Source organism: Mastigoproctus giganteus, chromosome 8, assembly GCF_048544385.1.
Source record: "Mastigoproctus giganteus isolate SK-2022 chromosome 8, ASM4854438v1, whole genome shotgun sequence".
NCBI classification, from domain to species: domain Eukaryota; kingdom Metazoa; phylum Arthropoda; class Arachnida; order Uropygi; family Thelyphonidae; genus Mastigoproctus; species Mastigoproctus giganteus.
The window spans coordinates 65926375-65939269 of NC_143582.1; the positions used below are offsets into that span (position 1 = coordinate 65926375).

The 12895-nt window shown below is 36.0% G+C and overlaps 1 protein-coding gene across 1 annotated transcript in view; it reads left to right on the forward strand.

The window, feature by feature from the left end:
- LOC150081585 (protein AMN1 homolog) overlaps positions 1-12895 on the forward strand; it is a 116900-nt gene that overhangs the window by 43241 nt on the left and 60764 nt on the right. Inside the window, exon 3 of the mRNA XM_090379645.1 lies at positions 10554-10695. Within this exon, the coding sequence (XP_090235771.1) occupies positions 10554-10695 (142 nt within the window). The remainder of the gene's footprint in view (positions 1-10553; positions 10696-12895) is intronic.

The following is a 12895-nucleotide window of genomic DNA, read 5'->3' on the forward strand; positions in this document are numbered from 1 at the left end:
GCAATTTTACACACATCTATTCTACAACTGTTTTTCCTCAATTTGAATCTGTGCCCCCTCAAGTTCTCAATCTGAGCAAGAGGAAGAATCCTATCAGCATTCAGCTTTCTCAACCCATTCAAGGCCTTAGACACCTCAATCAGATCACCTCACAGGTGCCTACTCTCCAGGCACTGCAATTTGCAGAACTTAAGCCTTTCTTGTTAAGAACACCCCTTTGTTCCCCTCACCAGTCTTTGGTACTCTTTTTAGCAACTCTACATTCTTTCAAAAATGAGGGCCCCAGACCTCATTTTAGGAAGTACACAGTACTCTAGATGTGGCCTGACCACTGCCTTGTATAATGGGATAATCACCTCCCTGTCCCTGCTGGCAGAATTCATATATATCAGGAGTGGCCTACTTAATTTATAATGGGATCTACTTTTTTCCTTCAAAATGTGCTGCGATCTACCATCTCAAAAATTACATTCCAGAAGGTGCACAAATCGAGGGATGACTGTATGTTTAAAATCCATCGTGATCGACTGGTAGATCGCAATTGACTTGTTGGCCATCCCTGATATATATCATTGACAAGACTCCATGACCTGCCCTGGCAGCCCATCTGCACTGCTCAGCAAACTTCATATTTACTGCATAATTATGAAAAAGACCTGGGATAACCCCAGGTCTTTTTCACTTTCCACTTCCCTGTGTGTAGTACCACACAGTTGGTACATTTCTCTTCGGTTATTGCTACCCATATGCAGTACTTTGCATTTGTCAATGTTTAACTTCAGTTGCCACTTCTCAGCCCATTTGCCCAACTTATCTAGATCAAGTTGGAGTAGCATACTGTGTTTACTGTCGTTAACAACCCTGCCAATCTTTGTATCATCTGCAAACTTGGACATTAAACCTGATATAGCTTCATCAATATCATTGATGGATATTGATGAAGGTTGATGACGTTGTAGAGCAGATATCATCTTTTAAGGGCACAAAAGGTGATATAGTTGTACATGTTGGCACTAATGATATCAAGAGTAGGAGACCGGCAGAATTACTTGACAAGTACAGGTCACTAATGAAAAAAAGCCGTGAATTAGGGTTGAATTTGAAAGTGTCTGCAATTCTGCCCAGACACGATAGGAGGGAGTATATGATGAGAGCCTTGTCGATCAATTTGGCCCTGGAAAGATTGTGCAAGGCTCAAGGGATAGAATTTTTTTCAGCCTGGACTGTACTTGTTAACAGGAGAGACTACTTCTACAGGGATGGGATACACTTAAATAGAAAGGGTGCAAGAATATTTGCTGATGCTATCGAGGCAGTGTTGGGTGGGTCGGAAAACTGATAGCTTGGGGGGGATACAAGGACTAATAGTTTAACAGTAGCCATAGGCAGAGGTGAAGGTGATTATTGCACAACTTCTATTAGATAAGTAACGACCTTGAGCGTGGGGTGTTGGGGGTTTCAGGGATGGATGGCGGTCATTGTGGAACGGATGGGTATATGGGATGTGTTAGGGTAACAAAGAATAGGAGTAGGAGCATGTATGCTTGCATGTATACCAATGCTAGAAGTATAGTAAATAAATTTGATGAATTTGAAGTGTTGGTCAAGACATCAAAGGCGGATATTGTTGGGATATCAGAGACATGGTGTCACACTGATATAAGGAATGCCGAACTGGAATTTGGGGAGTACAATGTGTACAGAAAAGATAGACAGGATAGGAAGGGAGGAGGTGTTATGCTGTTAATTAAGAAAAACATAAAATCAAAAGAAGTGCATCCAGTTGATATAGATGAACAGTGCACTGTTGAGTCAGTTTGGTGTGACATAAGCACTGCGAAAGCAAAAATACGAGTAGGAGTGTGTTATAGGCCTAATGACTCGAATGAGTACAATGAACAATTGTACAGAGAAATAGAGTGGGCTAGTATATCGGAATGTCTTATAATGGAGGATTTCAACTTCCCAGATATTGACTGGAACTTGTGGTTGGGCACTCACACACTAGTCAGACATTTGTGGATTTATTGGATGATTGTTTTCTGCAGCAGCATGTTTGAGAGGCAACCAGAGAAAGTAATACTCTTGATCTGGTTGTCAGCAGTGATCATTCATGTATTAGGAATTTGCAGATAAAAGAACCACTAGGTGGCAGTGATCACAGTGTACTGACGTGGGATTTACTTAAAGATCTAATTACCATCAGGGGTAAAGGAAAGGGTTTTTGCTTCCGTAAAGGCGAGTACAGTGGTCTCCGACAGTTTTTAAATTCTGTACAGTGGAATCATCTGATGATGTTACCAACAGTAAATTCTAAGTGGGAAGCATTCAAGGAATTAATCGTGGATGCTACTAAAAGTTTCATACTTATTAAGAAATATTGTTCAAGGGTTAGGCCTAAATGGTTGTCAAATGAACTAATGAGACTCGTAACAGAGAAGAAAAATGCATGGGATGCATACAAATTAACACGTGACACAGAAGCCTATGATAGCTACAAGTTGATCTGTAACCAAGTTACAAAGGAGGTTAGGCAGGCGAAGGCAGATTACGAGAAATCCTTGGCAAAAGATGCTAAGAAAAACAGCAAGGATTTCTTTACTTATATAAACTCTAAAAGGAAGGGAATGGATCTGATTGGTCCACTTGACATCGCTGGTTCGACTATTGATAATCCTGCTCAGATAGCAAACAAACTGAATGAGTATTTTGCATCTACATTCACACGTGAGGAATTATTAAGGTTTGAAAATGGCAGAAGGTTATCAAATTGTAGCAGGATACTTAATGATTTTGTAATAACTGAGAGCAAAGTGGAAGAGAAACTGTTGAAGTTAAACGTAAGAAAAGCACCTGGGATGGATGGGATCTATCCAGTTATATTAAAGGAGGCGGCAAAGCAACTAAGCAAACCCTTAGCCATAATTATGAGAGCATCCTTGGACTCAGGGGAGTTTCCCACGGACTGGAGATGTGCAAATGTATCCCCAATTCACAAAGGGGGATCGAAGGGTGACACGAGTAATTACAAACCAGTTAGTTTAACTTCTGTTCCGGGTAAAATAATGGAGTCGCTGGTTAAAGATGCATTGCAGGATCATCTAGACAAGACTGCAGCAATAATTCAGACACAGTATGGGTTTGTTAAGGGAAAGTCTTGTCTGACAAATTTGATTGGTTATTATGATGTGGTCACAAAGGAACTGGATGCAAAAAATAATTTTGATATCATATACAGTACTTGGATTTCAGGAAAGCTTTTGACACTGTTGCGCATGGAAGACTATTGTACAAATTGGAGCAGAGTGGTATTAAGGGTAAGTTGCTACAATGGATAAAAGGATGGTTAAGTGGGAGAAGACAGAGGGTGATAATCAATGGGTGCTGCTCTTCTTGGACTAATGTTATTAGTGGAGTCCCACAGGGTTCGGTGTTGGGTCCACTGTTGTTTTGTATATTTATCAATGATATTGATAAAGGTATATCAGGCTTAGTGTCGAAGTTTGCAGATGATACAAAGGTTGGCAGGGTTGTTAATGACAGTAATGGCAGTGTGCTACTGCAACAGGATCTATATAATTTGGGCAGATGGGCTAAGAAGTGGCAACTGAAGTTTAACCTTGACAAATGCAAAGTACTACATATGGGTAGAAGTAACCCCAGAGAAACGTACCAACTGTGTGGTACTACACTTAAGGTGGTAGAAAATGAAAAAGACCTGGGAGTAATTGTGCAGGCAGATATGAAGTTTTCTGAGCAATGCAGACAGGCTGCCAGGGCAGGTCATGGGGTTTTGTCAATGATATATAGGAATTTTGCTAGCAGGGAAAAGGAGGTGATTATCCCTCTGTATAAGGCAATGGTCAGGCCACGCCTTGAGTACTGCGTACAGGTCTGGAGGCCTCATTTTAGGAAGGATGTAGATTTGCTTGAGCTTGTACAGAGAAGGGCAACAAGATTGGTGAGGGGAATGAAGGGATCCTCTTATCAAGAGAGAGGCCTAAGTTCTGCAAATTGCAATGGCTGGAGACTAGGCACCTGCGCGGTGATCTGATTGAGGTGTATAAGGCCTTGAATGGGTTCAGCATGCTGAATACTGATGGGATTCTTCCACTTGTTCAGATTACGAACCTAAGGGGGCATAAATTCAAATTAAGAAAAGACAGATGTAGATTAGATGTGCGGAAATTTGCCTTTAGCCAGTGGGTGGTTAATTGCTGGAACAAACTTCCATCTGTCGTTGTGGAAGTTGATAGGTTGAATAAATTTAAGGAGGAATTGGACAGGCATTTGGAGGGAATGGTGTTTTTTTTTTTTTTGGCTGATGCTGCATAAGCTCATACATTTGCTTTCTTGCATCACATGCCACTACTACTACTCTCGGAAACTCCGCTAATAACATTTTGTCCACGAAGAGCAGTGTCCATTGATTACCACTCTCTGTCGTCTCCCACTGAACCATCCCTTAATCCATTGTAGCAACTTACTCTTAATGCCATATCTCTCCAGTTTCTGTAGCAGTCTTCCATGTGGGACAGTATCAAAAGCTTTCCTGAAATCCAAGTATATGATATCAAAATTATTTTTGGCAAAAAATAATTGTATCCAATCAAATTGGTCAGACAAGACCTCCCTTTAACAAATCCTTGCTGTGTCTTAACTGTTACTGCAGTCTTATCTAGATGATCCTGCAATGCTTCTTTAACCAGTGATTAAAGAAAATCTGATAAACTAACAGATGTATAGTTACTTGTGTGTCAGCTGCCTCCGTAGCCAGGTGGGCAGGAGCAGCAGTGCTTAGCACATGCTTCCCGATTAGACCAGGGTTCGAGCCCATCACCACCGAATAGGGAGGATGCGGAAAGGTCAGGAATGACCACCGCATATCTCGGAGCAATATGGCCTTCGTTGCTAATGCTTCTTAAAACCAAATAAACAAACAATAAGCAAACAAACTTGTGTCACCTTTTGTGAACCCCCCTTTGTGAATTGGTGATACATTTGCACACTTCCAGTCCACGGGTGCTTCCCCTGAGTCCAAGGAAGCCCTCATAATTATGGCTAAGGATTTGCTTACTTCCTTTGCTGCCTCCTTTAATATAACTGGATAGATCCCGTCCACACCAGGCGCCTTTTTTATGTTTAACTTCAGCAATTTCTCCTCCACTTTGCTCTCAGTTATTACAAAATCACTTAGCTCCCTGTTAGAGTTTGATAAACTTCTGGCACTCCCTTCATTGTATAACTCCTTGTGCAAATGTAGATGCAAAATACTCATTCAGTTTATCAGCTACCCTAACACGATCATCAGTAGTCAACCCATCTATGTTAAGTGGTCCAATCTGATTCATCCCTTTCCTTCTAGAGTTTACGTAAGTAAAGAACTCTTTGCTGTTTTTCTTTACATCCTTTGCCAAGTTATGCTAAATCATTCCTCTGTAATCATCGCTCAGCTATTGGACAAAGAAGAAGATGGACAACAAATATTAATAACGAAGTAAATTGTATATGGTAATTTTTAAAATAAATTTTTCTTCATTATTTGTGTAATTTTTTTGTTTTTTAATATCTGTGATTTTTGTGTACTTTTTCTAGAAAGTTTGTTTTTTATGTAATATTTATTTTTATATTGTGGAATGTTTTGTGATATGGGAAATATTTCATGTTATTTTTTATTTGCAATATTAAAATTCTGTCATGAAATAAATGTATCCATTACATTTCCCTAGTTGTTAAAAAAAAAAAAAAAAAAAAAAAAAAGACGAATAAAAAAAGTTGCACGTTTGCCAAGCACGCATGGTAGATGGTTTATGCGAAACGTCCTTTGCATTTCTTTTAGGTATTTTGATTTGTATATATTGATTACGAAATAAAAGTGCTTTTTTATTGTAAATATTTTATTGATCATTCACAAATTTTCATAATTTCTGTAAGGCAGGATACAATTGATTTATGATAACTAAAGTAAGAGACGTATACTTGCTACTGCAACATATCTAAACGACTCTGGAAAATAGCGTCAGTTGAAGTACCGATCTTATCTCTTATCGTTGAAACAGCATACGCATCTGCTAGGGGCACCTAACAATGGAACGCAATGAAAATGCAAGATGATAAAAAGAAATTGTTGACAAATATTTGTATTGTTGCAATCATACTTACTGCAGTAGTAACTTCAAGAAGCATGATTGTGACATCATACTATTCCAAAATTCTAAAAAGTTAAACTCCAGACACTATCATATCCAGTTATCGTAAGAGGAGGTATGACGACCAGGTTTTTAAGTTTTTTTTTTTTTAGATAGACCTAGGAACATTTTACACATTCACTTCTATGCATGGTTAAGGGGATAATTAGCCCCATTTGTCCACTCCCCTGAATCCGTCCCGGACTCGAGATATCATACCATTCACAAAAAATGCGTCACTTGCTCTAATCGCACTACTAGTGGTGTGGGTGTGGGAAGCCGTGGATGTCATTACTTCCATGACCGATCAGATTTATTTGGTAGAATGTCAGAAAAACTGCGAGCCCATTGTTAAAATATTCACAGTTCACCACTGGGGATAATCACCCCTTGACCGGTGGGGGGGGAGGATACTTCTTTTTTCTTATAGTTTATAATAATTTTTTTTCTTTTTTCCTGTTAGATTATATATAAATATAATATTTTGTTTTTTTCCCTCACACTTTTTTTTCTCACACACTAGGAGGGATGCAATGGTGTGTAATGTAAATTTAAATAGTACTGCTTAATAATTAAGCTAAATAAGAAAGAATATAAAAGATTCAAACTGGGGTTAGTGTGTACTTAACTGTAACATGTATGGTCTGTGTTTTTTTTCTCACACGCTTACTTTCATTCATTCTTTTGGCTTTCATTTCATTTGTTTGACTCTTGCTTTGTGCATTGCACTCTCTGGGCACCTTAACTTACTGTTATTCTTTAGTTGTGGTGCAGACCTATAATAAGTTTTTTGCAGGCCAGTGAAGAATGCAGTGATAGTGTTTGTGTTGTTAGTAATGTTTGTTAGTATATATAAAGTAATGTAAGTTATTATTAACTTTGTATTCTTTCAGCTAATTACACTTACTCTTCCACTCATTCCCATTTACCATAACACTCATTCACTCTCTTTCCTTCATGCTGGGTCACTCTTTCTTTCAGCCAGGTCATTTATTTATTATACCTGCACACACTTCTGCATAATAAATAAATTCTCTGCATAATGATATAATAAATAAAGGATGTTTATTTAATGTACCACAAAAAAGTATATAAACAAAAATGATAGATACAGGAGCCCTTCATTGCATCATGCCAGTGATGTGCTAAAATTCATATCTAGCATCATATGAGATGGAACACACATTGGTCAAAATGATATATCTACTAAGAAACCTCAACCATTTTAAGTATGTAATTATTGCAGTAATATCCTGATTCACAAACATTTAGTCTTTCAGGCTAAAATTTTTGATGCCCCATATTCAGTTTACAAACTATAATCTTAATGATTGTTTGCTCAACTGCAGAAACTGCACAGACCATTGCATTACATTTTGAAATTAAAATTAATAAGAATGAAATACTAACATTTATGCATTTCACTTATATTGTAGATATCATATTATCCAGACCATAAGACAAAGTTTGTTTTTCTTGGAAAATGTTGCCTAAACATCCCCTTCATCTCATGGTTTGAAGTTATACTAGATGTGCATAGTGATGTCTTTATCCCTAGCTATGGATAGAGAAAACATGGTCAAAATGTCTGGGTGGTTTTATGGGGGTGGAAATATATATTATGTGGTTATTATGTTTGGATTTATGTATTCTATATGATTTGCGTGTACTTCTGTGCAGCGTTAATGCCATTGTTATTTTGCCTTTAGGCCAATTGTGCATTATACGCGCCAGTATATATTCGTTTAATTGTAGTTTAACTGGTCTAGGCTGGCTTGATTGCAGGGTTGTATGAACAATGATACTTATATGTGAAGTGCCATTAATCGATGGCAATCTACAATTAAACGAATATATATATATATATATATATATTCGTTTAATTGTAGTTTTTTGTGTTTAATTAATTTGTTTAATTAATAAATATAAATATATATATATATATATATATATATATATATTTATTTTTTTTTTTATTTTTTTTTTTTTACGGTCTCATCGTTTCAGATCACGTATAATGGATGTGTCAAAAAGGACTGTTGTGAATTAAAAACTGAGTTATCTAATTCAAGAAGGATCTAACAGGACACTTCAGTTAACAAACCTTTTAAAGCATTGATGTGTGAGGGATGGGCCTACTGGATGGGGAAACCAAATCGTGATTGAACACCAACAGGACAAATGAAGCAACCAACAGTTTCACATGTGTGGGTGGGTGGATGAAAAATTAGTGGAAATATTGCAACATGAGTTTTCTGTGTTTCAAGAAATTTGGAATCAGCAATGCTCTTGATAACATTGAAAATGTCACATTCAGACCATATTTTTAATGATGAGAGTGACAGTAATGACAAGTAAAAGCTTCATTTTACACTGACATTTTGTTTAGTAAGTACTTGTGAATCTGTTTCAAATATATATGAAATAAACATTTTTTTTTTTTTTTTTTTCTTTTCTCAATTTGTCTTCTAAAACATCTTATCATCCAGAAAATACAATTTATGTACAGCACAACACTAGACAAACTTAGCAGTATGCTACACAACTTAATATTAGTTTTGCTACTGTGATATTTCTTTATTTACATTGTTAATCTAACAATGTGGCAAATGTGAACTTTTCTGAGACCATGGGTATAGAAATTCAAAGGGCCTATGTAAAAATAATTTAAATGTTTATTTGGTAATATTTGTGATATTTAGTTATATTTAGTTGCTTATTGAGAGTAGCAACCAAATATCTAATTTTTCATATAACCAGTTATAACTTTAAATGGAACTTTCACACTGTTTCTGACATTTTCTCATACAGAAATACTGTATATAATAGGCAGTTTTAGCTTGCCTTAAGAAAATACCAAATATTCCCCCATACAATTATTGTGCTTTTGTTCCTGCAGCATTTCACTATTATGATTTCCTTATTGTTTTTTGATGGGCTATATGATAGTAATTTGCTACCTTATTAACATATTAAATGTTGGTAAAATGAAGCTATTAATTTGGATTTTGAAATGATATTAGATTTGAAATTTTTTTTTTTTTTTTTTTTTACATATGTAAATTTTTTTTAATAAAATTCACATACACAGTAAAATTAAATTAAATTCACGGACATTCTTTAAAGACTTGCAGCTCTTTATGCCTTTAAATATTATCTTGTATGTCTTTCAAGTCTTTAAAGGTTATCTCATGTAACTCTGAGGATTACAAAGTTTGGCCTTGTTTTTATTGGTTAATTGTTAATAAATGTTGAAAACAAACACACTCAGTCTCAATACACATCCTGTCTTGTTTACAAATCGAGCATGTAATTTGTATCAATTCATGGGGATTTTCTTTTATACAGCTTGCTGCATCCAAAATGTGTTGGACCAATGCATTGAGTGCGTCCACTATTTCTTTGCTGATAACTGGAGATGGTGTGGGCAGTATTGTGGACCATTACAACTAACCCATGGTAGAAATGGTTGAGATACACATGGAAAAATGTGGTGTTGTGAATAACGCCACATATAAATTATCATGACTTATTCAAATCATTCCTGAACTTCAGATACCCACAGCTTCATAACAGATTCACAAATGAGCCAGGTTATGTATTGAGGTTGAAGGCAGTCATTTTTAACATCCAGTAAAAGGTTGTTATAACTCCACAACTGCTGAGAATTAGATATTTGTTTATATGACATTTTTCACTGGAAATTGTCTTGGGAATAAGCTTCTGACTTAATATCTTAAATTGTGAATCATTCCCATATATAAATATATATATAGGAAAATTGCTCCACATTTATTATCTTTGGATCTATGAACTACTGTTCAAAAACGTGGGTTTATAAATTGGAAATTACTGTATGTTTTATTTTTGCAATTTCATTCGCTGAAGCAGTGTTAAACTACCATGCTGCCAGATGTGTCACTGTATGGTGGAGGGTCTAGAAAGATGAGGAGGAGTAGACTATTTTGGTACGGCTATTAAAGATTAAAGGGTGCTGTTTGGTAGTTTGGTGGTGGGGATAAAGAATTTACAGTTTCATCTCTGCTCTGAAGACATATTGTGCATTGTAATTAGGAACACAGTGGATTCCATTTTTTTGTACCGAAGAATAAAGAAAGCAGTTATAAACTCATCATGGTTGGAAATTAATATCACCAATCGCAATTCAAGTTCTTTTCTGATGTAAATAGGGGAAATAAAGAATAATCCAAAATATCTCCAATGTAAGGTTTCAGAGTAAAACTGTTTTTATGGTTTATTATATTAAATAACTTGTATGTATTTTCCAGCAGTATGCATTTTTATTTCATCTACTTTACTTCAGGCTTGTGTGTGTGTGTTCTGATGCAAATTTACCTTCTCTAGCTGGCAAATGACAGAATACGTTGTCTGCATTTCAGTGATTGCAAAATTACTGATCTTGGTTTGAAGCAATTAATAGTTTGTACAAGCCTATTGAAACTGGACTTGAATGCTCCTGATAATCGGACTGATATAACTTCAGAAGGTAAGGTTCTGTTCTTTTGGTAACTAAAATTCAACAGTCAATTTAACTTTTATATATATTTTTAATACCACATTATTATAATTTTGTTTTCTCTGATAGTGGGTATGTTTTTAAGAGAAAATCTCTTTAGAGTTGGCGAAGGTGTCCAAAAAAAAAAAAAAAGACGAGTTCAGCAGTTATGTTTTTTTTATGTCCTCAACATCCCAAAATCTTTCCTTTGAGGCCAATTTTCAACTTGGGAAAGAGAAAGAAGTTTACTGGTACTGGATCAGGAGAGTAGGGTGGATGGTTGATCTGCATATTGCCATGTTTAATTGGAAATGTCTTCGCAACAAGTGTGGAATGGGTGGGACATTGTCATGCAGCAGGAATCTGTTGCCTTTCGAAATTGTGGCCTCACAAGGGAAATATGCTTCAAAAGTCTTTAAAGCACTTGTACGTAAAACATAGTATTGACTCTCTCCGTTCAGGTACTAATTCCATGTGAATCCCTCCGTTTGTCAAAATACATGATCAGCATCATCTTAATCCTGCACTTCTGTAAATGAAACCTTTTGGGCCTTGGTGATGATTTTGAAGTCCACTGCATGCTCTGACACTTAATCTTTGGATTATACTACAACACCCACCACTCGTCTCCAGTGACAATACAGTCAAGGAAATTGGGATTGCCTTGAGAAAAATGGCTGAAGTCTGCATCATGACTCTCTTCATTGCTTCTACTCATCTGTGAGGCTGTGTGGAAATTTTGCTTAGACCTTCCTTTTTCCTAAATCTTCATGCAGAATTTGACAAATCATCTCTTTATTCATATCTAATTCACTGGCCATTATTCTGGGGATCAAATGATAATCTTTTTCCATGATTTCTCAAACTTTTGCAACTCTGCCCTCATTTTGAGAGGTTAATGGATGCTCACTTCTTAGGTCATTGTGAACATCCTGATGCCCATCTTTGAACTGTTTATACCATTCAAATAACCTGACATGATTTAGCATTTCATATGTGTCTGTTGCAGACTTTCCCAGTTTAAAGCAAAATTTGATATCCGTTCGTTGCTCCATTGCAAAATTGTGACATGTAACGTTAATGCTACTAACAGAACTGGTTATTACTTGCAATCCATCAGCCTACTGGACAATCTGTGTTCATTTTAACATTTCATATGTTTTTGTTGCATATTTTTTCATCCGTTGCGAAATCATGACAGAGAACATTAATGCTATTAACAAAGCTAGTTGTGACATGCAGCCTGTAAGCCTACTGGAGGAAGTTTGAACTACAACATACCACTTTGTTTATTTTCAAACTCATTGAACATGACTGCACCAGTACAGGAACTTTATTGTCACACTTTGTATACCATGATAAACCAGAGGCATTTTTGAGACCAAACTGTCAAGAAACTGGGTATATACTTATGTGTATGCCATATCCAAAAATTAGTGCTGTCTATTTCCACCTACAGTCTGCCAAGTCCCACTTACTTTTTCTGACCGTATCCCAATTGCTCATCCAAATCTCAGTTGCCTTACTAATCATCTCAAATGCCCTAATTATTCACTTTTGATACCTTTTTTGCTTCTGTAGAAGAAATGAATTCTTAACTTTAGTAATTGTTCAGTGTTATACTTGAAGTTAAAACTGGCAAACATAGTTACTTGTTATAGTATTTTGTTTGTTTATATTAATTAATATAGCTGTTCAAGTTGCGTTATAATGCGAAATTAATATAGCTAAACATAAAAGAGTAATAGTATTCTTATAGTATACATAATGGTTAATCCCTTGTTTGCTGAAGTATTTAGGTTCCAAAAACTCCATTTAGTGTATAAAGGAAATACACTCACACTGCAATGAAAGTTCACTGTGAAACTAAAGTTTTCTGGTGCCAAGGATCTGAGTAAGGAAGAGAGCACATGTCATTGTCACTAGAGCAACTGTGTGGTTCACATGTCATGAAAAAAGAATACGGTGAGATTAGGCAACAGCCCTAGTGAAGTGTAAATAAATTGTATGAAAAACAGCTGTAGTTGTGGTGAATTGTTTTTTAAAGTTTATTATTATTTTTTTTTGTGCTAAAGTTTGCTGACCTATTATTTGCAATTTATGCTTGCAACATTATGAAAGATAGAAAATATGAAACTATTTCATATATAAACAAGTTAAAAGTTGATTTCAAGTGATGTCAATTGTTCAA